General features: G+C 37.6%; 1 protein-coding gene across 4 annotated transcripts in view; it reads right to left on the bottom strand.

The window, feature by feature from the left end:
• The window catches only part of SUCO (SUN domain containing ossification factor), a 43275-nt gene that overhangs the window by 6703 nt on the left and 8701 nt on the right, over nt 1-27871 (bottom strand). For 2 of the 4 annotated variants that reach the window (XM_068417000.1, XM_068417002.1), the window contains exons 2-19: nt 24075-24183; nt 21675-21776; nt 20172-20317; nt 16727-16867; nt 16402-16552; nt 14312-14432; nt 13954-14078; nt 13404-13471; nt 12658-12765; nt 11443-11548; nt 9524-9544; nt 9231-9286; nt 8109-8200; nt 7300-7365; nt 4408-4482; nt 3804-3900; nt 1574-2740; nt 581-668 (exon numbers count right to left, since the gene is read on the bottom strand). In XM_068417000.1, coding sequence (XP_068273101.1) covers nt 581-668; nt 1574-2740; nt 3804-3900; nt 4408-4482; nt 7300-7365; nt 8109-8200; nt 9231-9286; nt 9524-9544; nt 11443-11548; nt 12658-12765; nt 13404-13471; nt 13954-14078; nt 14312-14432; nt 16402-16552; nt 16727-16867; nt 20172-20317; nt 21675-21776; nt 24075-24183 — 2839 coding nt within the window. Of the gene's footprint in view, nt 1-580; nt 669-1573; nt 2741-3803; nt 3901-4407; nt 4483-7299; nt 7366-8108; nt 8201-9230; nt 9287-9523; nt 9545-11442; nt 11549-12059; nt 12102-12657; nt 12766-13403; nt 13472-13953; nt 14079-14311; nt 14433-16401; nt 16553-16726; nt 16868-20171; nt 20318-21674; nt 21777-24074; nt 24184-27871 lie in introns of those variants that run through there. The other 2 variants (XM_068417001.1, XM_068417003.1) reach the window with 2 other exon arrangements.

Here is a 27871-nt window from a genome sequence, read left to right as displayed (position 1 = left end):
AAGCTAGGATGGCAGAGCAGGGAAAACTTCCTTCAGCTCCCACTTCCTTAAATCACATCTTGAAGAATGAACTAAAGCTTTGGTTGCATGCACTACACGTTCAAATGCAAATTTGGCATAAGCCACTACTGTACCCCTCTCCCTTTCTAAAGGCTTGGCCTCTTCAGCTGCATCAGGGCAACTGTCTAGCTACACTTTAAATCAGAGAGGAAAAACAAACAAAGTTAAAAAAATGGTTTTGAGTGCATCTACAACCAAGAAACAAGGGTTGGAAATGACCTAGATAAGTTTTTCATTGACAAAGACATTCAAGAGCTTTAGCCATTACCAGCTGACAACTAATTTTTTCTTCAAATACAAAAAAATCAGGAAACACCTGCAAATGGCTTCATTTTGAAACAACTGGGAACATATCTAAAATTTAATTACAGGCAAAAAGAATTGGGAAGCATAGAATGGATGCTTTTAAAAGACAGATATGCAGCTAATAAAAATCTTCAACTGAAAAAGAATTTCTGCACCTCCTTAAAAGTAAACTTCCCTAATCAGGAAAACGCTTAAGTATTCCAACAAACCATACCTGCTCTTCTGCTATTCTTGAGGTGTTCTGAAGTTTTATTATTGTTTTATTGAAAGCCTTCTGCATTTCTTCCATTTGCTTTCGGTACCTAAAACAAAGACCATAAACGTCTGCAATGCTAGTTCATAAAACTCCTCAGCACCAGACTTGTCTTCAGAAAATAGGACTATGCCAGCAGAAAACTTATCTTTGTCCAAAGAAGTTTTATTCAAATATCGAGTGGTATTTCCTTCTAAGTTCCACACATAAAACAGAGATGTGTCTCTTTTTTTATGGGTTTTTTCCAAGGTTAAAGTCAAATCTATTTCAACACCTTAGAGCTTAGTGCCAATTTACTGGAATTCACTATGGAGAATTCTCTACAAACACTGACTGCCAAGATAGACAACACAACAGTAAATATCACGATGAGCCCCCTCCTTGGAACCAATTCTGAAATGGGTACATTTCCTGATTCTCCTATAGCTAAGGAGCACCACAGATAAACACTAATATACACACATTCCTCACAGAAAGTTCTTGATTCCCTCTCCATGCTCCCTCCTTCAACAAGAGTTATTACAGATAACACAGCAGTTTAAGTGGAAACAATCAATTCAGTAAAGAAGGCATTGTAGGTCTGTGTCATGCAGTTTAACAGCAACAGGAGGATGTGCCCTTTTGTTGAAAGGATTATGGACAGGATTAGTGCTTACATCCTGGCAACACTTTATCCTTTTAGAAAACCCACAGCAATACTCCTTAAAACAAAATAAATGCGATTGTATCTTAAATACAGAAAGGGAACCGTGCCTCCTGCAGCCATCTAGGTCTCCTGAAGCTACTTAAGATTAAGTACTTCTCTCCATAAAGTTTTCCATAAAGCTTTATGCCATGATTGATGTTATACTCCGCTTCCACTATACTACTTTCTGTACGTGTGTGCATGTTTGCATAGTTGGCTAGAATCATGTTTACATATGGTGGACTCTTACCAGTTTTCCTCAGACTTACCTCTGACTAAGTTCTTCTAAATAACGGCTGCTGAGAGACATGTTTACTTCTAGGGCTTTTATGCGATTATTAAGGCGCATGAAGACGGACTCCTTTTGATTAGATCCATGAACAAGATTTCCGTTAGCATAGCCCAGATCTGTTGAATTCTGCAATTCAGCATAGAAGTCTGTAGCTGTTCTCTGCGGTCCCCCAGAGACCGGAATCGCCATTAAAGCTTCTTCAGTTGCCTGATCATCCTCCTTTGTTTCGACAGATACAGAAGACTCAACAGGAGGCAAAACAGGTTTCTGCACTTCTGCAGTGCTCTCCTTTCCTTCCCCAGCATCACTGGGTAATATGCCCACTGTATGTTCAGGCTGCAGAACAGTCTCTGTGGGCTTTGAAGTCACTGGAGTAGCAATACTCTCTCGTGTGCTCGTCTCCTTTACCTCAGTGGCCACACTGGTCTCAGAAGCTACAGGGTTTTCTTCTGCAACAGAACTCTCAGCCTTTTCTGTTTCTGCACTGATCTCAGCTATATCCATCTGAGGAGTCACCCTTGGTGCTACCTGGCCTATGTCTTCTTTTGCAGGCTCCAACGCCATATCTGTTGTTGGCAATGGCTTCACTTCAGAAGTAACTTCTAAGAGGAGGGACTGAGAGACAGTTTGAGGATGGCTTGGTTCCAGTTCAATTGAATCCGTGGTCTCGTTATTGATTTCCTCATGGACCATACTGCTGAAGTCAACGGCAACAGCAGATGCAGATGGTCTCTCAACTTTGCTGTCTAATTGCTCAGGCAGAGACTCATCTATTGACGTATGCATAGATTCAGTCAGAACCGTCTGTGGCTGCTGAACATCAGCAGAGTAATCTTGCCCTTGTTTACCTTCAGTTTTACTACGCTGCCGATGCATGGCTACTGCAACTGAACACCATTTAAACAGATATTCTGAAAAGGTGGAAATACAACACACTGTTGCCATGTCATAGCAGTACTGTTCTGTCTCAAGTTCAAACCATGCTGATGCTTCTTCTTCCTGATCATCACTGGGCAGCAAGGTTACTGTTGACTGGCTTGTATCTTCTTCATACTCTTGTACTAGCTGAACAATAGGACTTTCTTTTGTCAAATCCACAGTTAATTGCTCTTTATCTATCTGTGGAATATCTGTAGTAACAAGTCTACAACGAAAGAGTTAAAGACGGGATGTTACTTCAACAGTTTTACAAGCCTGCTCTGGAAGACTGCAAAACTAGGAGCTTTTAGAAAATTAGCAAAGCTTATTCCAGTGAGCAAAGGCCAGTTTGGATACAGTCAGAAATTCTGTAAGCTAGTATTTTCTCTGGTGTTTTTCAATCCCAATTTGCAAACAAATTACTTCAACCCTTGCTTCTGAAACAGCAAGCCACCTCAATCAGATATTGCCCTTTCCCTCACCCCTGAAAAAAGTCACTGGTTCAAATATCACTAAGATCTTACATAGCAAGCACCTTACTCTGCTGATGCAAGCTTCAAATGCAAGAATCACAACCTTCTCACTGACCTTCCTCAGTCTCTCAACAATCAGAGTGCTAGGAAACCATAAAACCACTAAATACAGCACAAGTCATGTCTTAACTTTTAAGAGTTCGAGTCTCAGCTCTAAGTAGCCAAATCAATTCTAAACAATTGTAATCAAGTGGAAAAAAACCCCCACAGAATATCTATATACAACTCCTCCTCCCAACCTAATTCCGTATCTTTGCATACACTTTTTCAACAAGGAAAGCCTAGCAAAAAAATGTAAGCTTCTAAACAAGAACTTTTGTTAATACAATTTAACTGAAGTGTCAGCAATACAACTTACATTCTTAATTAGTCTCCCTTGCAGGAGACAACCTGCAAAACCTGGAAGACTATTAAGCCAGTTTCCACATAAGAAATCTGCAACAGCCAAGAGCAAACCACTCCTCCTGCTTCTTCTCAACAAGTAATACAAGCAATTGAGAAAGTTAGTGATGCATTTCGACATTTAGTCAAGTGTTAAAACAAACCATAACATAATGGAATAGCTATAAACAGTAACTAAAGCAACAACTCCCCGGTTAGTACATTACCATACTACAGATTTCACCAAATACCTACCTTTTTACTTGTTTAAGGGAGTGTGCCATATCTAAGCACTCTACTACCAAAGATCCCAGACTGGTGCATGTTAGTCTCTGCTAGCAACATACTGAAAAAAACCCAACACCAATCACTTACTCTGGTGAAGGAACAGGAGTAGGTTCAGGCAGTCTTGGTGCAGCAGTTGAAGTTGCAGGGGTGGCAGTGACATTTTCAGACACACTTTTGTTCCCCGCTGCAGGAAGGAGGAAAATGCAAACATAAAAATTCAAGAATAGTGTTTGTTTTCAATGAATTTTGGGGTTAGGTTTATTTTTTTTTTAGATTATTAACTGCACTACAAAATGAAATGCAGGTGTCATTCAAACTTACTTGAATGAAAGTGCTACTGACAGTTTATGTACATGATGTTGTGGACAGTTTCAAAATATTTCAAGGAAGAAGCAGCAAGCTAAGACTCTACAACTGAAGCTGGGTAATACAAAGAGTAAAGATCTCCAAATATAGCTGAACAAACATATATGTTATCTTTGTATCAGTTCCCTTCTCAGCAAATTTAGCACCTTTGTTCCATGTTTCAGTCAGTAGGTTAAGAATTCTATGGCACTAATCAGTATGCCATAAAAGGTGAAAAAAGTCATTTAAGCACAGATCATCCAACTCCTCACAAAAAATTAAACAAAACAACAAAAAGAAATTAAACCTTTCCAGAATGCTTTTCATTGAAAAAAAAGAAAAATACCTTCAGCTTCAGACGACTCTCCAGTTTTGGCTCCGAGCATATTAGCAGCAATATTCACCATACTTAGGATAGCATCTAAAAGAAAAACCAACTAATCAAAAAAGACATATTCAGAGGGCCCAAAGATTAGGACCACTGAGCAATCTGCTATTGTGTAACACTTCCATGAAACAAATGACAGCATAAGGACATAAAAATCTGGTCATTCTATCACACTGGATCCATCTGTTGCTTTTAAAGGATAAGTTTATAAGCTAGAAACCTATACTTGAAAACCCATCTAGCCTTTACCAGCTATACCTTCTAACACCAGTGAGAAGTACTCGCTGATCAATAGTCCACTGAAACCAAGGAACAGTAAGACAAACAGAAGAATATTTAAGCATGGAATTTTCTGACAATCTGAGCATGTGAACCACTGAGGAAGGTCCCAAGCCAGAAATGTAGAGCTTGAACACTCAGAGGAGCTCTAACAAAGACAGGTTGGATCATTTGTCATAACAACACTAAAGTGAGTCAAGAAATGTCACTTGCTAAATGAGCAAGACAGAACTCTGCCTTTGAACACAGGATGTCCACAGCAGGACAGACACAGAAAACTGAAGATCATTCAAATGAAGCTGGACTCTTTGTCATTTTGCATCACACCTCCCTCCTTAATCCTAAATCTTACTTTCGGCTCCGATACTGCTGCAACATAACGATTCTAAATATTTTAAGATTTGAAGAAGAAAATCTACACTTTACAATATATTACTTGAATCTAATCTAGATCAGTCAAGGCAACTGGAAGAAAACCATAACAAATACCCCCAGATCCGGTTTAACAGATCCTTAACAAAAAAAAGCTAAGTAGAACAGTTTTTTCTCCTCAAAATTCACAGAAGTAAATGCAAAGAGGGTCTGCTCTACATCGGCACATGTATCAGATACAGCTAACTCTTTGGTCTTGATATTGAAAACAAATATCATCACCAGGCTTCCTGAGAAGATGAGGCAAAAAGCACCCTACTGTAAACACACGAAAGTTGGCCCAATTGTGCCCATTTCTCCCCCACCCACCAACATACATCTGCACTGTACGTCACATGGATAAGTCCATAAAGCTAGAGAGGCATTTTAGCAATGACAAATTTCTGAGACTCCAGAAAAGTTCCGTTCAGAACCTGGGTTCTGCCTTTCCTCCTAAACACATCAGAAAATACATTCCTGAATTACATATTTATCTGGAGCTGTATTCTTTGAAAAGTCATGATAAGCAAAAGATGTAAATCCTCAAGTATGAATGGTTTCTTATTATTGATGGAGAAGCAGAAAAAGAGGGAGAATTAAGAGTTCATATAGAAGCCTGCCAGTCTAGGAGAACAGCAAGAGGAAGAACAATGAGCTACTCTCACAGGTTAGACTAGTGGAAGACTGCAAAATACTTCTTATGAGATCAAATGTCTGAGAAGCCCACTATCACCTCCTCAGAGGTCCCTCTTCCTCACCATGTATCAGTCTGTCTAGGACAAACAATGCAAAATGGAAGTCTGTCACATTTGTCCAAGCATGCACGTATTAAAAACCCACCACAAAGAAACGACACTCACACACACAGTATTCCTTTAAAAGAGGAACACTGACTACCCTGCCAGAGATGAAAGGTCTCAATAACAAGATCTACCAGCTAGGACTAAATAACGATCACTACAAAGTTTCAGTGCTCAGCTGTCTTTCTAAAAGCACCGAGTAATAGGTATTTCAAATCTTTTCATCATAGCTTTAGTACTCTAAAAACACAACAGAAAAGTTGCTGCATTTTTCAGCGAACAGAAAATCCTTGCAATACTGCACTTGCAGACAGAACCTGTGAATAAGCCTCATCAAGACAGACTGAGGATAGAAACTTTGAAAGTCACAGATAAGAGACAAAGTGTCTGGGAAGAATGTACTGCTTTCTCTCATCTGTGAGAGGCTAACGTTTAGAGATAAACTGCCTTTTCCACTGTCTATTTTCTCTTTGAAAACAGCACTAAGCTGTACAATACTCCTAGCCGTACTTAAGAACTTTTTGTTCTTAAGTGACAACTACGTTCCAGGAAACAGTAGCAAAGAACTCTGCAGCTCTGATCCACATGGATGAAAGGAAAGCCTGAGCCCAAACAGCATTCATTTTGAGTGCAAATTTACACTACAGTAACAAATCTTCACTAACTGGGACAGAAGGAAGAGCGGTACAGTGTAAGAGCTCTTTAGAAGAAGTTGTGCAGCAGCTGATACTATCCTAAATAATTCAGCAGTTAAGAATACCATTAAAACTGAATATTCAAGTATTCTTAGTCAAACAAACCCCACATCTGGAGGTTTTCCAACGGAAAAGTGATAAGAGACAGTCAAGAACTGTTAGTTCTCAAAAAAAAATATAGAGTTCTTACAAAGAACACAGAAGTTACAATATTTACATAAAGCCTTCTCAGAAACAGCGTTCTCCAGCATTCCTTTCAAGCTGTACAAAGTATATCTTTATATTGCCTCCTATAAATAAGGCACCTTAATTAAGCACAGATTTCCAAGTTCTGAATAATTACGGGTCTATAGCACTTCAGCACTGGTTATTTACAGCCCTACATAACATTCATATTATTTTAAGCGCTCAGGATCCTCAAGTACAGAAAGCAAAGTTTCAAAAAAACAGATCTGGAAAGTTCTATTTTCAGAACTCTTTAAGAATGCTAACACAACTTCGAATTGTTACTATTTATTCCTATGCAATTAGATAGGAATTACAATAAATTGTTTCAGCAGAAAAATCAGAAAGTCATAGCTGTTGCATGACAAAATGTCATTCTGCTTTCAAGTAGCTCATTTTGTTTCAGCACAGCAAAAGTTTTTCTAATAAATCATACTCACTTGTAGCAGAACCAAGGAGATTTTTTGAAGATTTTTCTTCCCCTGTATTGTAATCCAATAGATAATCTATGTATAAAGAAGAACACTTATGACTATCAAAATTAAATGTGTCATGGGCAAAGAAAATAAATCTCAATATTTAACATGTCATTCAACTATGTCAGTTTGACAGTGTGAAAATAAAACAACAGAAATAGAGTTAAAGGTCAGAGATTACATACCGAAATATCAAGCTCCAAGCAATGAGAAATCCAAAGGCAACAAACCCAAAGAGATTTAGGGTTCAAGCTTCAGTTTCCCCAGGATTCATGACACAGATACAGCAAACAGCTCATTGAGCTTCTTATCAGGTTTTCCCCCCTCCTCCTCATGAGAGGTCAAGGTAGGTGTTTCCATATTTTTTATTTAAGCACAAAGTCTGCAAGCCAAAATAAGCACCTTCCCCATTGCTTGCAGCATTGATCATACAAATAATCTCAGGAAATGGGTTATGGACACTAAGAATAAAGCTGCTTTGATTATTTTAGTTATCCTTTACTACTGTCAGCACATGAAGATACTACTGCCTAGCCTGCCAAGTGAAATATAGACTTAATACTAGCATTTTAAAGTAACCATCTAAATAGTTACAACACATTGTTTAAAACTTAACAGGACTGTTGGATAAGCCCAGAAATGCTGAAATACTGTCACCAAGACTAACAGTAAATCTAGCAGTCAAATAATTTAGCATATGCAGGAAACGACCAGTCACCAGACTAGCACAAGACACGTCCGAATGGCTAAAAATGCAGAAATCATTTGCTTACCATAATCTTCATCAAAGAGTTCTTGTCGTTCAGACTGATACTGAGAATCAGCTATTTCTTCATACTCTTCAACCATGCTAGTACCAAACACCCTATGAACAAAGTTTTAAAGTAAAAACCTAACATTAGACTATTAATCATGTAATTACTTGACATAATTGCCAATTAGATAAGCAATATTAACATTATATAATATGTAGCAAATAAATTAGATAAGTAATGGTCGCCTTCAGTCAACCAAGGTCAAGCAGCAGGTATGCTTATTTTCTCAAACTTGTATCCACAAAGTCCATCACATGCTTTCAAGTGCTGCACCAAAACAAGATCCTGGTTTTAATTCTGGTAATTCCAAAGAGACTTTTCCTCCTTTTTAACTTTGTCTCAGACATAGACTTCCTTGTCTTAAACTCTCCATGACCTCTTAAACCTTCTCTTCAGCTTCACCTTTGACTAACTTTAGGACTATCTATTCATGACTACCTCACTTTGCATGCTATGTTCTCTTTGACCTGCTCTGACAAAATCAAATCAAATCAATCCAATTTAAAGCAGTCTTGTCAACTGAAAATATGGTTTGGCTTACAACACTAGAGTTCTCAGGTTCAAATCCTGACTTAGCTTTGACAGGATAATTGGTTTTTTAGGAGCAGTACAGAGGCTGATTATTCTCTGAATTACACACACACAGTTGTTCTGATCTAGATATTCCAAACACTACTAACTGTACGTACCTGGGGTGCCATGCAACACAGCAGCTTCTCAAAAGCACTCACCACACCTGCCCTAATTTTTAGTTCACCACTTCTTCCTTGTTTTGCTTAGTCAGTCTTGAAATGCTCATGTCCTCCTGTAAGGCTGCTCATGCTCCTGTTTCCTAACACCCTCCCCCTGCAAATATAAACTATTCCCTACATACTGGAGAATCAAATCAAAAGATTCAAACCTCCTTTAAACAGATGTGAAGCATGCTACACAGCAGGGAATTTAGGGCACTACTTCAATTCACAGTATTTCCAAATAACTTAAACTGAAAACTAGAATTTGTTGCCCAATTATTATTAAAATACACTAATCCTCACTGCAGGGAGGTAGAAAGTCAAAGCAAAACACTTGAGATATTACCTTATAAGACTTAAGGGACAAAAATGTTCTGATCCAAAGTGCGATATCAATTCCACCTGAAGAATAAAAGATACTTAAAATACAACTCCAAAGACCCACAGATCTGAAGAGTTCATTTAACATATACATCCATTCTTGAAATTGCAAGTTTTGTTTACTCAGTGGATTTGTAGAGTGCCCATACAGAAAAGACTCTGAAAGATTTGTTCTTGCCATGCATTAAAGTGCTGAGTCGCAGCAGAGAACACCCCAAGCCCCATGCATTCATCATTCCAAAAGAAGAGGTTGCTAACCTTTATGTACTTGATGAACATCTGAAGCGAGAGAAAAGAAAAAAGATGTCAGTATAAAGGCTGAACACATGCCACAGGCAACTACAGAGTTTTGTTGGTTTTAATTCAGTACTATATATGACTAAGAAGACAAGTTATGAAGGATAAAGTTGCAATTTGACTTCATCTGCCTTAGGTAGCAAGATTTCATTTAGTCCTTGTACCTTGCAGATACAAGGTAACATGCAACAAGTGTTTTATTAATGAACTTAAGAAGTTACTCAATTTTTCTAGGCAGCATGATTGCAGACAGAATAAAGTGTGTTAAATTTACTAAGGGTATTTTTTTCCCTTAAAGAGCACAGATTACAGAAAGTGATTTAAAAGGAAAAAACCCCGTCATAGCATGCATTCTCTGTAGTGTTGCTGCTTCAAGTTCAATATAACATGCTTCAATTTATAGAGATGCTACTGGAAGAAAATATATACAGCATATTATGATACGTCTGGAAGCTTCAGTCATCAGTGTATTTCTAGTGACAACTGGGCTACACACTGATATTTATTTTATCTAGATTAATTTGCAAGTCTAGAATGTATTTATTAAACCACTATGTAGACACTACCGATGAAGGACTGTAATAACCTGCAAGTGAGATCAAGATAACTATTCCCATAAAAGCACTTTTACAAAAAAATTCCATTATTTTTGATACAAGTTTATTATGTCACTTCAAAAAAAATCTCAAACTTTTTGAAAAAAAATTTTGGAATGTTCTTCTATAGACTAGGCACACTTAGAACTTGCTTACTTTTTGTGCTGTAAAGCAAAAATATTACAAGAACAATCCTTTTAACTTTTTACCATGCTACATTATTCAAGGCAGAACACTGTATTTGCCAAGGGATTAAGTGCTGAAGCATCTAGCATAACTCTGGAACTTCAGTGACAAGCAAGATTCTAGCTACCTTAAGGCATTAATTCAGCCAGAAAGCAGAATTAAAAATACATGAAATCTCTATCCTGTGACTCATGCAGAGTTTCTGGCTAGAGAGGTTAGATAACTATCATTTATAGCTACTTCTTCATGAAAACACAAATCGTAATTCAGTAGCACAAACCAAAAAAATTTTTTTTTGAAAGCACCATAATTGGAAGATAACACATCACTGGAGAGCACCCAAAACTCTGTATTTTCATTTAAGCTTCCACTACACCCCAATATTTTCACAAAAGCTTTTATCCCAGTCCAAGTACTACATTATTTAGGGAGTTTTATTCTCTTTGAGTCTCCCAAGTAAAGACAGTTTGCTGCAAGTTATTCTGAAGACGGAGAGATCATGGCAAGTGCTCCAGTAGCAGTAAGCCTAAATAATTTGCATGAGTCGCAGTCATGATTGACTAACTGCAAAACTGCACTTCAAGTCTATTGATGAGGACCAGAATTCAAACGCTTACTCTTTTGGATTCACTTAAAACTGTATAGCAGAATACAGCATAAAAATATCAAGAACATGCATATTCTAATCTGTGCTCCAGGGAGTGTGCGTAGATATATAACGCAGGTACAGACAAGGGACAAAATAGGTTGATACTTCTAATCTTATATTCAGGAGACAGTTGGTTAAATCAAATAGACTAGAACACTGTCTGGCTTTTTCTTAATTCAGATAGCAACTACGTATGTACTTGGACACAAGGTAACAGGTGCTTCCCAAGATCCTCTCAGTTACCATTATGAGGAAGACAATACATTTATGATTGTGTGACAAAGGGTTAGTACATGGCCAATCACACTAGGGCCACTAACAAAACTAATGTAATTAATAGTAAAGCATGCTTTGCTAACATGTTTCTTTGGATGCTGTGTTACACAGGGTAAGCCCAGCAAACCCTTCCTTTCCTGAGAAGCGTGGATGCTTTTGCAGTGTTAAGTTACCTTAACATATTTTGCATACATCTGTTCATCCAGGGGAAAGCTTTGGACATTTCTCTCATCTCTGGCATGGAAAGTACCTAATTTAATCCATTTGTTTGTTGGATACCTAGAAAATAAACAATGGAATCAGCTAATGAAATGCAAGAACCACTGTTTACAGACATTTGCTGAAATTTCTCAAAACGTCTCTTCAGAGAAAAAATACATTTTTTTTTTCAGTTGCAAGATAGCAGGAATGTGTTTTCTTACAGAAAAAAGAGTTGCAAGATAAGGCTAGTCCCAACACAAAACCTCAGCAATACCTCTTCACAAACTTAAAACAGTGTGCAAGCCCTTGAAGGATGAAACCCTATACTTGATCCAATTACTGAAATTCAACCAGCCTACAGTCAAGGTTCTGGAACTGAAAAAGTTCTTCAGTGTTCATTTGAGGTTACATGACACACAAGTGATAGGTTGTAAATATTATTGTAAGCAAGCAGCAAAAAACTATGAGCAAAGTAGAGTTAGAAATAGGCAACAGATCAAGTGTGGAAAATTCAAATCCACACACTTTGAGCACTGAAGAAGAAAGCAAGGTTTTTTGATACACTGCAAATTTCTCCTCTTTCACATACCAGAATAATCTGCTCACTCCCAAAAGTACTGGGGGAACAACATTGCCTAAAACACTATAAAACCACCCTTTAATCAGCCATTTGGCCAACCAGTTGTATTCTTACCCCTTCCTCAATAGTGTACTTTTTTTTTAAATAGTTTGGGGTTTTTTTGGACAGAGTTCAGCATTGAAGACAGTTTAAGCCATGTGAAAATGGTCTGAATGACAAGGAGGAGACAGCCCACAATCCCAGTGGCACTCTGTTAAGGCACATTCATTTTGTGATCTGCCATCCACTACCTGGCTACTGTATAATTTCTACTGCCTCATTGCTACTTTGCAACAAATTTTTCCTTTTTGTTTTTAAGGTGGCAAAGAAAAAGAAAATACAGGAAGTACAGAAAGAACTCAAACCATGTCTTCTAGGACCTCACAGTTGCCTTTCCATGGAAAAAAAAAATGCTAGTAACTGATAAAATACACAAAGAAAATCCAGGTAATTTCACAATGAATTACACTTTGCACAATAACAGGCATACAGAGATCATGTTTTACAAAGCCATCCATTTAACAATTCCTTCATTTTTCATTCAGAAGGGTAGGTTTTAACAACATACCTGTCACTAATAGACACCAGAAAGTCTTTAGGAGTGGAAGAGAATAACTCATGGTTTGCAATGTCAAGCTGCTTTACTTGGACTGGTTCACAGAGCTCAATAACGAACCTTGAAGACAAAAAGGGAATTATTAAAAAAAAAAAGCACTTTTCCTTCTACAATTACAATCCTCAGTCCTTTATCTTGTTAACGTATCCTTCACTGGGTATAAGAGAACATTACAAAAATGCTGTACAATAAGGAGGCATCACTTGTTGCTCCCTTCAAAATCACTAGTGACATTTACCTGCGTATCTAACTTAGTTACTCTAGATAGCACCTGCAGCTACAAAAGCTTCATCGATCTTGTACTCAAAGGCAAAAAGTCACAGAACCAGAAACTAAGGAAAGCAAACATTTAAACCACAACTGAAGTACCAGTTAGTACATGGTAAATGCCAGTCATGTCCTGCAATTATCTTACAGCTGGGGAAAGAAACCAAAATCTTTACTTGAACACTCAGTGCTTTCTCTTCTGCAAGATTATAATTATGCAAAACCTACAAATACTAAAGTGAATAAAGTTATCCCCTTAAACTTACTTCTTAATACCCAAGTGTCTACTGCTAAATCAAACAAAGTTCCTTAGACACACATTTCAGGCAGAGACACACTCAGGTCAAGTCAGTCCCACAGGACACATACAGTCCCACCACAATGGAAAACTATAACCACTTCTGCCATAGAAGCAAACCTCAGTAACCTACCAGATTTTAGTACTGCAAGGATTTAGCATATAAAGGTCCATGTTTTCCATCAAAATAGCTGAAGTGCTCTGTATAAAGAAGAGAAATAGTATTTTAAATTGTATGGTAGATATTAATGCAGCACCAAGGGTTTTTCCTCTCTCACCAAAAATAAGTTTGATATTAGTTACATAGACTAATACCAAGTTTCATACCATTCTAAGCAAGGTAATATACAGGAGACAGTATGCTATACTACCTCTGAGCAATCACAGATTATTTACTATGGCAAGCTATTTAATACAACTTTGTTCAATTTCTGTACTGCATAGACTCTGCTCCCCCTTCCAAATTAACTTAAAGACGTAAACTATAGCAATCCCTCTTGAAACAAGGGACAGATCATAGTTTATGTTCAATTTTTGTAAATCAAAAATCACAATAAACCCAATCACAAAAATAAAAGATTTCTTTGCAAATCCGTGTTCAGTTTTAAATAAGTGTACTTTGTACTACTTCTTGCACAGGAGTAAACTGAAATAATGCACACTAGTAATTAGTGAATGCTTACCTTTGCCTCTGGATTCGCTGCCAGAATTTTGGCACCACACTCTACAGAGGCATAGTTATTTCTATTTTTCTGGACCTTTTTTGTGGAATGCTGCCCACCAACAGCAGAAGGGTGCATTGACTGACCTAGGAACAAGAAAATATTGCTACTATAACAAACCACACAAACAAACAGTCTTTTCACTTTCAGGGAACTTCTGCTCACTGCTTTTATATAATAAATGCTATCAATTATGTAGTTCTAGCAGAAAAAATGAAGTTCCAGGCTGCATTCCAAATTCAGACAGTTTCACTATTCAAATCTGAGACAAGATGAAAGCAGTCTGTATTTAGACCAAACCAATGAATCCTGAACTTACTCTTTTCTTTCTCGACTTCCATGACTTTCTTCTTCCATTCATCAAATGTTGGAATGTCTCCAGGGTCCTTTGGAGTTATCACTGACGTAGGGTCAATTTCTCCTGTTTTCTTATAGTCTTTCTGCAAAAGAAAGAGCCACCAATTGTGAACATTTTTCAGTACCAACAATGAAAACAAAGACAAACCTGAATGCTTTAAAAAACAAACAAACACACACACATGCTGTCATCATGTCAACAGCAGATACATCATTTGAACTCATGTTAAAAACCTAGTGCCAAGGGAAGCACACAAGCCAGAAAAAACACGTGACGATTTCTTCCCAGAATTCTAGATTCTTTCAGTGAGATGCTGGTAACTTTTGTGGCTAAACCAATGCACTTCAGTAAACATAAGTATTCTGTCTGATAAAACAGCTGCTTTTTCTCCAAGATTTCTGCTTTTCCTTCTCCTAAGGAGAAAAGATTTCCCTGTAACAGAAATCTTCAAATATCAATGTTGGTCATATCAGAATTCCAGAGGTCCCCTGGAGTTTCTGAACACCTCAAAAAACATCAGAATAAGATATTATTTTAAAATGTATTAAATAAATGTTTTAATGATCAAAGAAGTCATATTTTGGACTTGCCTGACAAAGCAGCAACCCTTTTAAGTTAACCATACGCTATACCATTTCAAGTTTTAACTTCTCCTTTGTACTAACACATTTCCAGCACATCTCCAGATGTGCGAAAAGCTTTTGTTAGACGTTTCAAGTGTAGAGGTTATTTTGTAGACAATGTTTTACAGGTAGTTTCCAGAAGGACTGCTCTGGGGGTTGATACTTTCTCTGCACTTAAAGCAAGAATTATTTCACATATAGTTCTATAGCTGAAAGCCCTCAAAAGAGCCAAACCCACGTATGTGGACAAAAGTGACAACAATTCTTCATGTGACTACACTGCAAAAGAACTTTAGGTGTGGCATACCAAAAATACATCCCCACATATATTTAGAAATGAGAGGACCTAAAAAACCCCTGTATCTTCCTCTCCCAAGGAAGTTCAGGATATAAGATCCTCCTTAGACTGTAACAAAAGTGGTAAGTTAAAGAACTGAGTAAGCAATGCCAAATCATGCTCTTGCTTAACTGTGACATCAGGCCAACACCATAATTATTTAAATTGCAATCTTTAAAGCATTAGGTTAAATAAAGAAAATCTTGGCCTTTTTTTTTAATAATGGTTTACACCAACTTGTTTGCAGTAAGTTCTTTAGAAGATTTCCTCACTGCATGTAATTATTTTAAGGCACACTGTACTCTGTTCAATAATCTTGGGAAAAACTTGTTAGTTTTAAAAGAAAGTTATCCAAGTTATTAGTGACAGTTTAAATGTGATCCTAAAACAGAAAAAAATGGTATTGCCATGGCCTTGGTCATCCTTTATACATTTAAAAAACATAAGCTTTAGGAAGTGCCTCACAGTAAGAACACACAGTTAAGTATAAAAGACCTGTCTAACTAAGTACCCCACTTTAACAGTGGCCACATACAATACCTAGGAAAGAATAAAAACATATCAAACATTTTGTATTTCCTCCAAGTGTCATCTTTGCCTCTAGGCATCTGCTTGCTACTCAAGAACTTCCTGACTCAGTCAAGATTCAACCCTCAGACTTCTCTTCTACAAGCTTACCCAGACTGTAAAATCCCTTCCCTTTCTTTTTTTAAACCTATGTAAAAAACCTCAGCATGCACAGCCACCCTGCAGGAAGTCCCAGATTAACTATCTGTTACACGAAGAACATTTCTTCTGGATTCTGCTCCAGATAGCTTTATTTGATTTCCCCAAGTCTTGTATTTGAAGAGACTTAGCTCAGAAAAACTGTTCTGCACCAATGGATCAACCTTGCTGCCCTTTTCTCCCAGTTTATTATACCCTTGTTGAAATGGCAATATCAGAAGCACACACAGTGCTCAAAACATGAGGGCTGTGCATTTGTACAGCGGCAGAGAAGTGATGGATATCCCTCATCTTTAACAATGGTGATAACCTAACAGAGACCATTAGGCTCCTGTGTGTACCAAGTGGCTATCAGTACTGCTTACCTCTCTTTTTAAGTTTTCTGAGGCATTCAGAGCAGATTTTTGCTCATCTGCTCCCTTTTCAGCTGCTGAAACTTTTGACTCAAACTCAGATTTTGTCTTCTTACCCTTGCCATGTGAAGACGATATGTTCTCTATATGTTGACCTGCAAGGCTGAAAGTTTTAAGAGTATTAGGACCTATAAAATGATCACACTTTCAGCTATATGCAATATTAAACACACACACAAATATGTAGTTAAGCAAGCACGTGCAAATGTTTGTTGCAAGGCTATGACAGAAGAGAACAATTAAATTATTCAGACTCACAACCTACTTTAATACTCACCTTTCTGGTGGACTGACAAAAGAGGAAGGCTCACTCTGAGGGTCAGCCTCAAGTGTCCCACCAATATCACAGTCAGGTTCTGACTGCTCAGCTTCACTAGAGCTGACTACAGGGATATCAGCACGGGGATTTTCTATTGCACTGAAGGGAAAGAAATAACATGCTTTTTACCCTTCTGATAACACATGTAACCCTGCTAAGCAACCACATAACTGAAGATACTTGAAAATTTTTAAAAAAGCAACAGTCACAGAAATAATTAAGAACAGAGGAATGAAGTGTGCCATACTTGTGGAACTGCATTCTCAGCTGTACCCATGCAAGAATAGAATTTTGTTTTCCAGCCTGTTTGTCCCAGCAGAAGAACTCAGAGCTAGCTTCTCAGCTCCCAGAACTCTCATCTAACATCTTAACTAAACACTGCAATGGACAATTTTTCCCATCATCACTACAAACTAAGAACAGCTTCATAGTTACCTGGTTGCCAGCAATTTTCTTTTGCCTTTCAACAAAGGAATCAAACACAAGACTGAGTTCCACCACTAAAAGCTTCTAATGTTTCCAAGTCAGTGGGCAGCAGTCAGAACAGAACTTGGCTAAAACTAGAGGAGAAAAGGGATGGCATAATGATATATAGTAGAGCCACCCAGACTTCCTTTCCACTAGATATTTTTCTTTTGCTAGTGTAATAAAAATGAGGTAAGCCAGTAGACCATTATCCAAGCTGTATAAAGAGCCTGAAGTAGTTAATCTGCCCACTGCTTTACCTCCTCACTCCCAGGACGACTGCACACACTGCATCAGACAAATCCTAAGGCAAGAAATTAAAAGAAAGCCTCCCTATATGCTCTTTAGAAATGATGGAACGGGTGGGGAAGAGAAGATGGACAATAACTTCTGCGACTTTCCTCCCTTCTCCAGTACAGGGATGACTTTCATATTGATCTAGAAGGTTATAAACCAGATCTAAGTAAAAGTCTTTATTCTGCCTCCTAAATTTCAACATAAGCTTTCTTCAACATCAGCAGCAAACTAGGTTAATCCAATATAATATAGAGCTGCAAAAACACAAACAGCACATCAGCAACTTAAAAGGGGATCTTTTTGGTTCTCCGACTGCTACAATTGTCAACAGAAGCAGCTGTAACAAACACAGGGAGCCAGTTTTAGTACCTTTCATATGATAAAGTTCCCACAGTATGAAACAAAAAACTCATAGGTATTCAAGACTTTTCACTATACAGCAAAATGTAACAAATGCTAGGCTCACAAGAATTTATTAGCTACAAACAGGGAGTAGTTTCTCTGAATGCCCCAAAACGCACATATCTGAGATGCGCAGAGCTTAGCTCTGCATGTAACACTTTAATGACTGAAGTAAGGTGGACCACTACACTTAAAATTAAAAAGCTCCACGTATTCTTGATCTCAGCGAACAGATGACTGTATGAGTAACTATCAACTGAATAAAATATTGGACAAGTATGAACTTAAAAATATCCCAATATCAGGGTGTACCTGACTGGCCTCAAGTAATTTTGTCAGATGAATAACACAAACCTAAAAGCTGTAGTGCTCCCTGTCCTCTGGGTACTTTCATTTGTTAGTAGCTTTGCCTCAATTTTTAACGTGCATTACCGAGCTCACTTTGCATGGCAGCTGTCTTTACTTAGAGCCAGAAGAGGAGCTCAGATTATTTTTCAAGAAGTCTTCCCCAGATTAGGTCTCGATAGAAAAGCTACAATCAGTGCTGTTCTAAAAAAAGATTCATTACAAAGTAAGAACAGTTTGGAATAAAATTGCTTCCAGAATATTTTGAGTAAGAGGTCCTGCTGGAACATCAGACCATAACACCTAAGGGAGCTGGACTTTGTTACACGGATGGGAATCAGCATCTGAAACAGGAAAAATGCTGTCTAAAGATAACAAATGCTGAGTTTTTTTAAAGATCTTGTTTAACTATGGAGTTGGACTACAGCTGTTTTGGATATTAGAGTTAATCTGTACAAAAAAGAGATGACCTATTATTATTTAAAGCTAAACTGAAGTTTGAAATAATGTATAAATATGCATCTCTCCTATACTCATTCTACCCTTTCTTCCTGTAAATGGTACTAGTGTCAGACCACTACTGCCAAGCATTAACCAATATATCAGGTGCTCCAAAACAAGTTTCCTTTTTCATTTGTTTCATAGTTCGAGCCTTCAGTTCACCATGCTAGTATTATTCCCCAGCTATGACAGCAAGACTATTTTCTACAATTACAAGATACCAAGCTGAATGTTCAATAGAAAATAAGATCCCGAATCTCCTTCTAAGACATCACAATAGTAGGACTTACAACACGTTACACAAGCAAATCAGTACAGTAGTCACCAAAATCTATTAAAAGAAACACACTGAAATTACATTCTAGTTATGTTTTATAAAAACTGTGAATTTGGGAAGCTTGATTTTCGAAGACTTGTAATTAAAGACACTACAAAGGACTAAAAGGTGCTTAAGCGTTAGCCCTACCAGACTACGTAAGATCAGTCAGCAGACAAGATTTCCAGATCTTTTCTATGACAAAGAAACTAAATTTGGTAAACCAGAAAAACTGGACTCTCAAAAAAAACCAAAACAAAGAACAAAAGAAGTGTACTTCATTTTTAATGTGTTAAATTTTTATCTACCAAAATATTAGATCTTTATCAGCAGACAAGCAGAAGAATATGTTCCCCTCAGCACATATTAAAAAGCCCAGGAGAATTTTGTGAAAGTACCTAGAAGCATACACACATGAATTTCCATACTACAGTTCAGATTTGATAGCACAACATTCCACAAAAGAAGGGAAATAAAATTAAGCACATGAACTTGTGAAGACTGCCTGCACAGAGGTAGCTCTGCAATACACTAAGTACCAGAATTACAAACTATCTTGGTTGTGTTTATAGTAAAATTTGCTATTTCATCAAAAGTCTCTTTATATCAGAAATTATTTAAGACTGCTCCATTTTAAGTGCTGGAATACAATTCTGCAATTGTATTCCTTAATGGAAAGCAGAGGCCATTGCTGAAGCAGCCTTGATGCTTGTTATCACAGCTGTGAAAGCACATTTGTGAAGGGCAAAAATCCTAATGGTAAAGACCTGAGGGCTTTCATAGTACAGATTATCTAGCACATAAAAGACATCGGATTTCTTCTGTCAAAGCAGCAGCTTAGAAACTGATAATGGCAATAGTATGACACTTTAAGTAATACACAACTCTTAAACCATGCACTGAGTAAATGATGGCATATTCCATTAGCACTGACACCATAAACCAAAGTACAGCAAAAGAATCGTGTGCAGCAGTCTGGTCTTATCCCTACCAAACCTGAAGACGTAACTCTCTTAACAACGTCAGAGTAAGCAATATTCTCTCAAAGGCCAAAACAATGAAATAAAAAAAGCTTACTCGGGCTGTGAGACTGGAGGTATCTCTGAGGTAGGTGAACTGGAAATGTTTTCAGTGCTTGCAACTATGCTAGATGGAGCTTCATTTAAATCTACTGAAGGTGGAGTCTCAACTTCAGGCTGGCTTGCTTCACTCTTTTCTGTAGTCTGTGAAAACATTACAGATAAACATACATTTTTCAAAGCCTGAACTGGAAAAAGCATTCATACAATAACATCTAGTATGGAGTTTTAACAGTTCAGTAGTTCAGACTTCTGTCATCAATGAACCTGAAAACCCGACAGCAAGACACTTAAGAAATAAATTTTCTTTCTTCATAAACCTACGTGGTATTCAGTGCTGCTCTGGGGTAGTTACAACACTCTTACATAGTCTGCAAGAATAGTGTAAAAAAATTAATTGGAGAAGGCAGGCGCCAACAGCTTCCTCAACCATGCACTTCTATAAAGAGACAGCCCTGAGAAAACAAGCTCGAATATTTCAGCAACTGAAATAAATGGTTCTGTTTGCGTGCTCCATTACAACAAAACTTACATTCACGATTTTCATCCTAAGCTTAATTTTGGGAAAGGCTTTCAATTTTATCACTTCAATGGAGGTCTGAAATGATTTAGAAGTCTATTCCATGTTGTAACTGAACAAAGAGATAAATCGCTTATCACTTCTGAGAGTCTACTAGTCTTGAGTCTTATTTATTCTAGGTCTTCAGTTTTCATAAGCCCTTACGCAGCATAATCAAAATACGGCTTTCTAAATCTGGAAGAATACATAACCACTGAAACAGGTCAGATCAACTCTTGCACCAACAGAAAATACTATTAAATAAGAGCCTCTTATCAATAGCTGGATTACACCAAGTCATCTAACTGAACATGAAGAGGTCTGGAATGTTTTACTATAGAATTAGATATCTAAACCATGCAATATATGTTCAGAAGTATGTCCTACGTATGTTGTCTTGTAATCTACAAAACAAAAACATATATCAAATAAATCATCTTTAACAGTGGTCTTTGTAACATGTAACACCGAGCACTGACTTAACAGCATTAATGGCACGCAGCACTGAAACACAAGCCTTTTTCCATTTTAACAAAGGAAATGAAAACAGACAGAAGCCATGAAGGATCAAAGCTAAAAGGGACTGCTATGATCACTAAGTTTGATCTACATAAAAGACCTCAGTGAGGTTTTTTTATGTTTTATTCATAAAGAGACACCCATATCTATAACATCCAATTTTAATTATCTTGGAAAGATTTATTTAGTCAGTACCTACAAATATTAAATTACTCTCATTATTACTTATGCACATGGGAAATGCAAGATCTGTTAGCTCACACATTTCCTCCTTCATTGGAAACATGAGTCTGACAGCAACACTCCATGCAAGTGAAATGCGATAGATGGTTACTATGAGCTTTAGATAATCAAAATGAAAGACTGAAATCCAAGAATCATTTGAAGAGTGTATGGAGACAGTGAATGAAATAAAACTCTTGCCTGGTCAGATTTTGTAAAGCCATCAAGTAGCTCTTCTGTAGAGTAACTCCGTGTACTTGAGTCTGCATGCTCAGACTCCAGTCTAGGACCAGACGCTTCCCCCTAGTATATTAAAAGTAAAACAAGAGTAAGCATGCAGTAACACAGGCCTTCTATCCTAGTACAAGGAGTTACCTTTGGTACAGACTGAATAATACTACCTTTACAACCACCAAAATATCAACAAGTTAAGCTACATGAATCTTCAGAGCCACTGCCCACATACATTTAAAATCTCATCTGTACAGAGACTACAGCTTAAAAACAATTCAGTTAGATCTTCACAGGAAAGACCATTTTAGCATTGTCTTAAATCATTCAGTTTGTGTGCTAACGAAAGTTAATCATTCTGCTATGACTTCCCATGTTGACAAATCCTCCCTATCGCTGTGCTGCCCAAAAGAGAAGGAAAAAAAAAGTGACTGTAAGATGATTTGCAACAGACAAACATTAAAAAAATAACCCTTGGCACATTTCAGATATAGCAGCCTTATCAGCAGAATTAGAATAATTTCACAAGTCTGCTATAACCTTTTAAAGCAACTTTCTCTTTTACAACTAAAGATTTACAACCAAGTGCAGTGAATTCACAAAGTAAAGAAGAATACACACTTGAGGAAAAAAAAGTTTTAAAGCCACCAGACTGTAGAACTAAGAATTTACTTGCCCCTCAAACTTTTTTTTTTAAGTTGTGAGTACAACATATGCAAATTATTTTCAAGCAGTATTTTAAAATACAGCAAGAAATCTGGTAGAAATTTACACACGCCTCATTTTATAAGGCCTATCTAAAATCCTGAGGTCAAACACTGCAAGTACTAGTGTTCAGATCCAAAATGGGCTGCTATGCTATACAAGATTACAGGATCATATTAATTTGAGAGAGTTAGGGCATACACTGGAAGAGCAGGAAGTATAAATTGGAGCAGGCAAATCTTAAAGACAACAGCTAAGCAACATTTTTCCCCAAATATTATTAGCTCACATCCTTGTCCCTAAGATTAAATAGCAGCAATGCCTCGAAGAGACAACTGATCTAAGGAAAACTGATCAAGGGCTGCAAGAGTGCTCTTTTTGAGCAAGACATCTCCAGCAGCCTAGTTAGGAGTAACAGACACAAGCTTAAGATTCCTCATACACCCAAGAGATTTTTCTTTAATGAGTAGAAAGTACGGTATATTTCACATCTTTGGGTTTAAGTTGAGAAATCTGCTCAACAATGCAGCCATGTCAATAGAATGAAGGGAAGAACACTGCAAAAAAAAGTAGGAAAACATACACCAACGGCTTCCCAGTCTCAAAGCTTACTTGATCTTTCCCATTTTATTACATCAGCCATTAAACTTGAGCAGGACTCCCTTCAGGCAACCAGAAGGATAGGACTGAATGCTATTTGGCCGCACAAGCTGGCAAAAAAATACAGCTACTCTAGATGTTGAAATGCTTAAGAAACCTACAATATTTAAAGCATTTTTTTCTGGTCAGGCAGCTCTCCACTAGAGGCCACCAGAATGTTCAACACACATTTTCCAGGTCTGCTGTGGCATATAAAAAGCTTTCTTGGAATGAGGACCATGATTAGCACTACTACTGACTGATGGAGGAAATAGGAAGACCAGTAACATCAGTATTACCCATACTTATCACAGGACTGATTCTTTACCTGTGTAAATAAATGAAATTACAATGGCTTTCTGATACGACTCAACTGCTTGGGAACTCACTATGAAATTGCAACATGCAGAAGCTTGTAAGGAGTTAATCAGCGTGGGATGATTACACTCAATTTAACCTAAAGTGCTGAGTAATGTAAAAAAGAAAGGGACAGAATCTTGTTTATTAGCATTTCACACATGTATTTTAGCTTTGTTAATTTTCATTAAACAGAAGGAAAACAAACTGATAAGTACCGACCTAACAAAACAATCTTAAATCTTCTATTTAGGATAGCAGTCATTTGTGCGCTGCATTTCTAACGCAACAAAGGTGCAACTGGCATACTGTGGACTAGACTTATCCAGGCCATCACCTCTTATGGTCTCTACAGAGCCACATACTACCCCTGATGATCACTTCTTCTAACATCTGGCACCCAAATAAAAAAACCTAAGCCACCATTACTAGCTTTACTATTTGTTCACACACACACAAACTGTCCAGCTTATTGTTGCATAACAGCAACAAACCTGAAATAAAGGAAAACAAAACCTCAGGAAGAGAACATCATCATTCATGGAACGACTGAGGACATGAAACATTCTAGCCAAGAAGACTCTATGAATCAAAGTGTATGAATCAATTTTTTTAAATCTAATATCAAGTCAGACTGAATAGCTAATTAACATCATTTATTCAGCATACCTTTTCCTGGACATTTTCATCATCATTTGCCAGGGCATAAGCATCACCTGAAGCATATTGCACTGCCGATGAACAACTGTCTTTACAAAAGACATGCCAAACAGGAAGCCTATTAAAAAAAAAAGAGTCAAAGTCTTGATTTAATATTAATAAATAATATTTTTAAATTCCCTCAGCATTGTCTCCCTCAACCTTTTTTCAGTTGTTCCCATGAGATGCCTAAAAAATAAAAATACGCATGCACAGTTCAGATACTCATTTATCAAAACTACTGGAGGACTTAACTTTAAGAAATTACTAACAGAAAACACACTACAAATTTACTACTTCCAAAAGACAAAAGTATCAGCAAAACAGTTATTGGGGTGATACCATGTCACAAAGTGGAAGCTGACACAAATTAGTTAAGTTACTGCAAGTTAGAATTTGAATCAACTATATCCTTCATCCTACAGTAATGGGATATCTTTAGCAACAATTATTGCTAAGCAAAAGCTAAAGCCACAGATTAAAAAAATAAAGCTCCTTATTTCCCTGTACAGATCATACCTGAGAAAATTGCATGTGGTCATCATCATCAAGCACATTTAAGAGAATTAGAGAAAATAAGTATATTAAACAAAAGGCCCATGCAAAAACCAATGAAAACAGAGACAAATGGCAAACCAGGTGCTGGCTTTAGCTACAACCTCCACAGGGATTTGTTTTATACTTTCAGTTCCAAACAGTTTTGCTTTTCTGTAGAAATGGATATATCTCTGTAGAAAAGCAGCCAACATCTATACAAAGACTCACATCAGAACAGCATCTTCTGTGGCTTATAGTGCACGGCCCCTTCACATCCTAGATAACATCTGTACGGATGTTCCTAATGGAGGAACCATTAGGCTTGGAGGTCCAAAGGCCAGCAAAGGTCTTCATGCAGCCTTCAAATAAGCCCAGCAAAACGCTATGCCAATTGAGCTTTTAGTGGAGTTTTCAACTATGCTTGAACATCAGAGTCACTTGCCACTTTCAAAACACCTTTCGAGGAAATCCTGTTTACGTGACAGCCAGGTGATTGCTATGACCCCAAGTAAACTCACACAAACATCACTCTGCACCCTGAAAAAAAGGGCATCCTCCTCTTCCTAAGAGGAGACAGGTCTACAGCATATCTTTAAGCATACAAGAAATCTGGATACAGCAGCCTTCTGACATAAATTTTGAAAACTAAAACATAGCCTTAACAGTCAGTCGTAGGAGTAAGACTATTAATAGTCCACGATTCACTTACACAATTGGGATCTGTCTAGCGTTTAGAATTTGAATTACCACCCATCTTAAAAACTTGAAGATCACCTTTATTGGAAAGTACACGCAGTGTAAACTCCTCCATCGAGGAGGAACCCATGCCGCAACAGACCACAGTCAAGTACTAAATTTTATATCCATATATATCCAGACACATACACATACATATATACACATACACAGGTAGCACTACTTCTCCAGGTCACAGGTAATCACAAAATCAGACTTTTGTTGTAGAGGTATAAACCTATTGCTCCTCTTCCACCCACATCAGCAGGGAGTGCTAGCAAGGTACTAGCCACTCTAAATCCAGGTCTCCTACCACCAGAAGAGCAGAAGACAGCAGACAAGGAACTCGTGGGATCCAACATACTATTCTGGAGATGGGCAAATAAGGTGGCCCAGGTCTGTCTCAGGCCCATTGCACCTCAGTAAATCCTCTTGTCTTTTAGTGTAGAGGAAAGCTGTTACCTCAATGGAAGCCCTCAAGTCTAGCAGAAGCAGCTGCAGTTACTGAAAACTAATGCACTGAATATAAAGGTATGAAAACACATACAACCACATATTGTAGCAGGTACAAAGTCTCACATATCAGTTAAGTTGAAAATGAGGTGTATGCATTCTCAAACATCTTAAATTCCCACCCCATCATGTAGTTACTTGTTTGTATTAAGCTTTCCATCAAAACTCTGTCTTATCCTAAGCAAAGGACATACATTTAAGAGACTGAATGAAATGTTACCAGACTTTTACAGCCTTACTTCCTAGCTCTCACATGGAAAAACTATTTATGCAAATACTTAGAGTCATTTATTTTTATGAAAAGCGTTTTCAATCATTTCATGGAGAAATTTTCTCATGCTCTAATTCTAGTACCTCTGGTCTCTCCTTCCAGCTATAATGACTCCATGGTTCTTCATTAAAATACAAGTGAAAGATCAAAAATTATACAGAACATACTGTAGCTCATTCCATCCCTTTATTATACATGCACACAAATATGTTATTTCCTATTTTGCTTACACCAAGGGGGGATCTTCAGTGAGCTGTACAGAGCAACATTAAGTCCCTTAATATAGAAAACAAAAGGTACCATTGGCTGTGAATCAGCATTTTAAAACACAAGGTATATTTTCACAACCACATTAAGAACTACTTTAGCACTTGCAGTCATGAAAAGCACTTAGCACAAGAGGCATACATTTCTTGCCTTAATGTATTGATTCTTGTAACACAGCAAATCATGCTTTATTAGAGCACGAATGCAGCTTTTAGAAGAATGCAGTCTGACAGCTCAGATTTAAGCTATTCTGACATAATCTGCATCCAGTATCCGATTTGCTTATTTGCAGAAATTCTTCTCAGTCTACTCCCCAACTCAAACATGATGCCTCAAGTCTCCCAAGAGCCCTCTAAGCAAAGGAAGGGACCGAGAATTCCTTTTGTATATGTGTAAATGCATGCACCCCCAGGAAACCCTGAGCCCTGCTGCAACAGAGGATGCAGCAGGCAGGATATATCATTCAGCTGCTGTCATCAAGTTCTGATAGAGCATCAGGAACACAAATCCACAGAATGCAAGGCCACGTGAGACCAGCCATTCTGAGAAGTTAAATTAATCACCGCATCAGGACCACCATTACTCTTCTTCTGTCTTTCAGCATTCTGCATATTCATTCAGTAGGCTTCTTTACCCACAGGCTGATAAATCATATAGCCCATAATAAAAAAAATTGACAAATGGCACAGCACCTCTGTTAAGCATTTCTGTTTACACATGAAAACCTAAGTGTTCATTTACTGAGAACAGAATTCCCCTTGAGTTTAGTAAACTTGCACAGTATGACCAGTGAAAGCACAGCAGCTTCTGCATCTGTACACATTAATACATCCTTCCCTTTCTCATGACAAGAGAGTAGTATTTTAATGCTGGCTTAGAAGGAAGATCTAACACCCAAACAGTACTGGAGACTGGTCACTAGATATACTGTCTCAGGTACCACGTATCTCTTCAAATGACCTAAGAGTGTAGAAATACTTGAAGAGATTGTTCCAAACACATAACCAACAGTTAGTGACTTACACGGACACAGAAGTTTTCAATAGTTCCATTTTTGCTAAGTATGACTCAAAATAGCAGCTGCTATTAAATATCATAAAGAAACTTAAGTACTAGTCTTTTAGTATCATCATTAATGTAGTTTAAAAGCTATTTTCTCTAATATGCCATGAATTTTTCAGCTTGATATGCACAAATCCAAAAGCAAAAGCTGCAAGCCCAGACACAGAATAGGGCGAGGAGGGGTGAATCTTTACTCTTCACAAGGCAGGCACATACTATGGTACTCTGCTGAATCAGAGAGTCTGCTCACCCCTATCTGAACGGTACAGCACATTTATTGCTATATGAATTAGCTATAGTCTACTGATGGCCGTTAGGCTTTTGGAAAGGACTGCACTGAAATTCAGAAGTGCAGGTGGTTTTGAAATTGCAGGGTAGGTTT

This window comes from Nyctibius grandis, chromosome 21 (genome assembly GCF_013368605.1).
Source record: "Nyctibius grandis isolate bNycGra1 chromosome 21, bNycGra1.pri, whole genome shotgun sequence".
Classification (NCBI taxonomy): Eukaryota; Metazoa; Chordata; class Aves; order Nyctibiiformes; family Nyctibiidae; genus Nyctibius; species Nyctibius grandis.
Note: the sequence above shows the minus strand (reverse complement) of the source record. Positions and strands in the feature narration are given on the sequence as shown.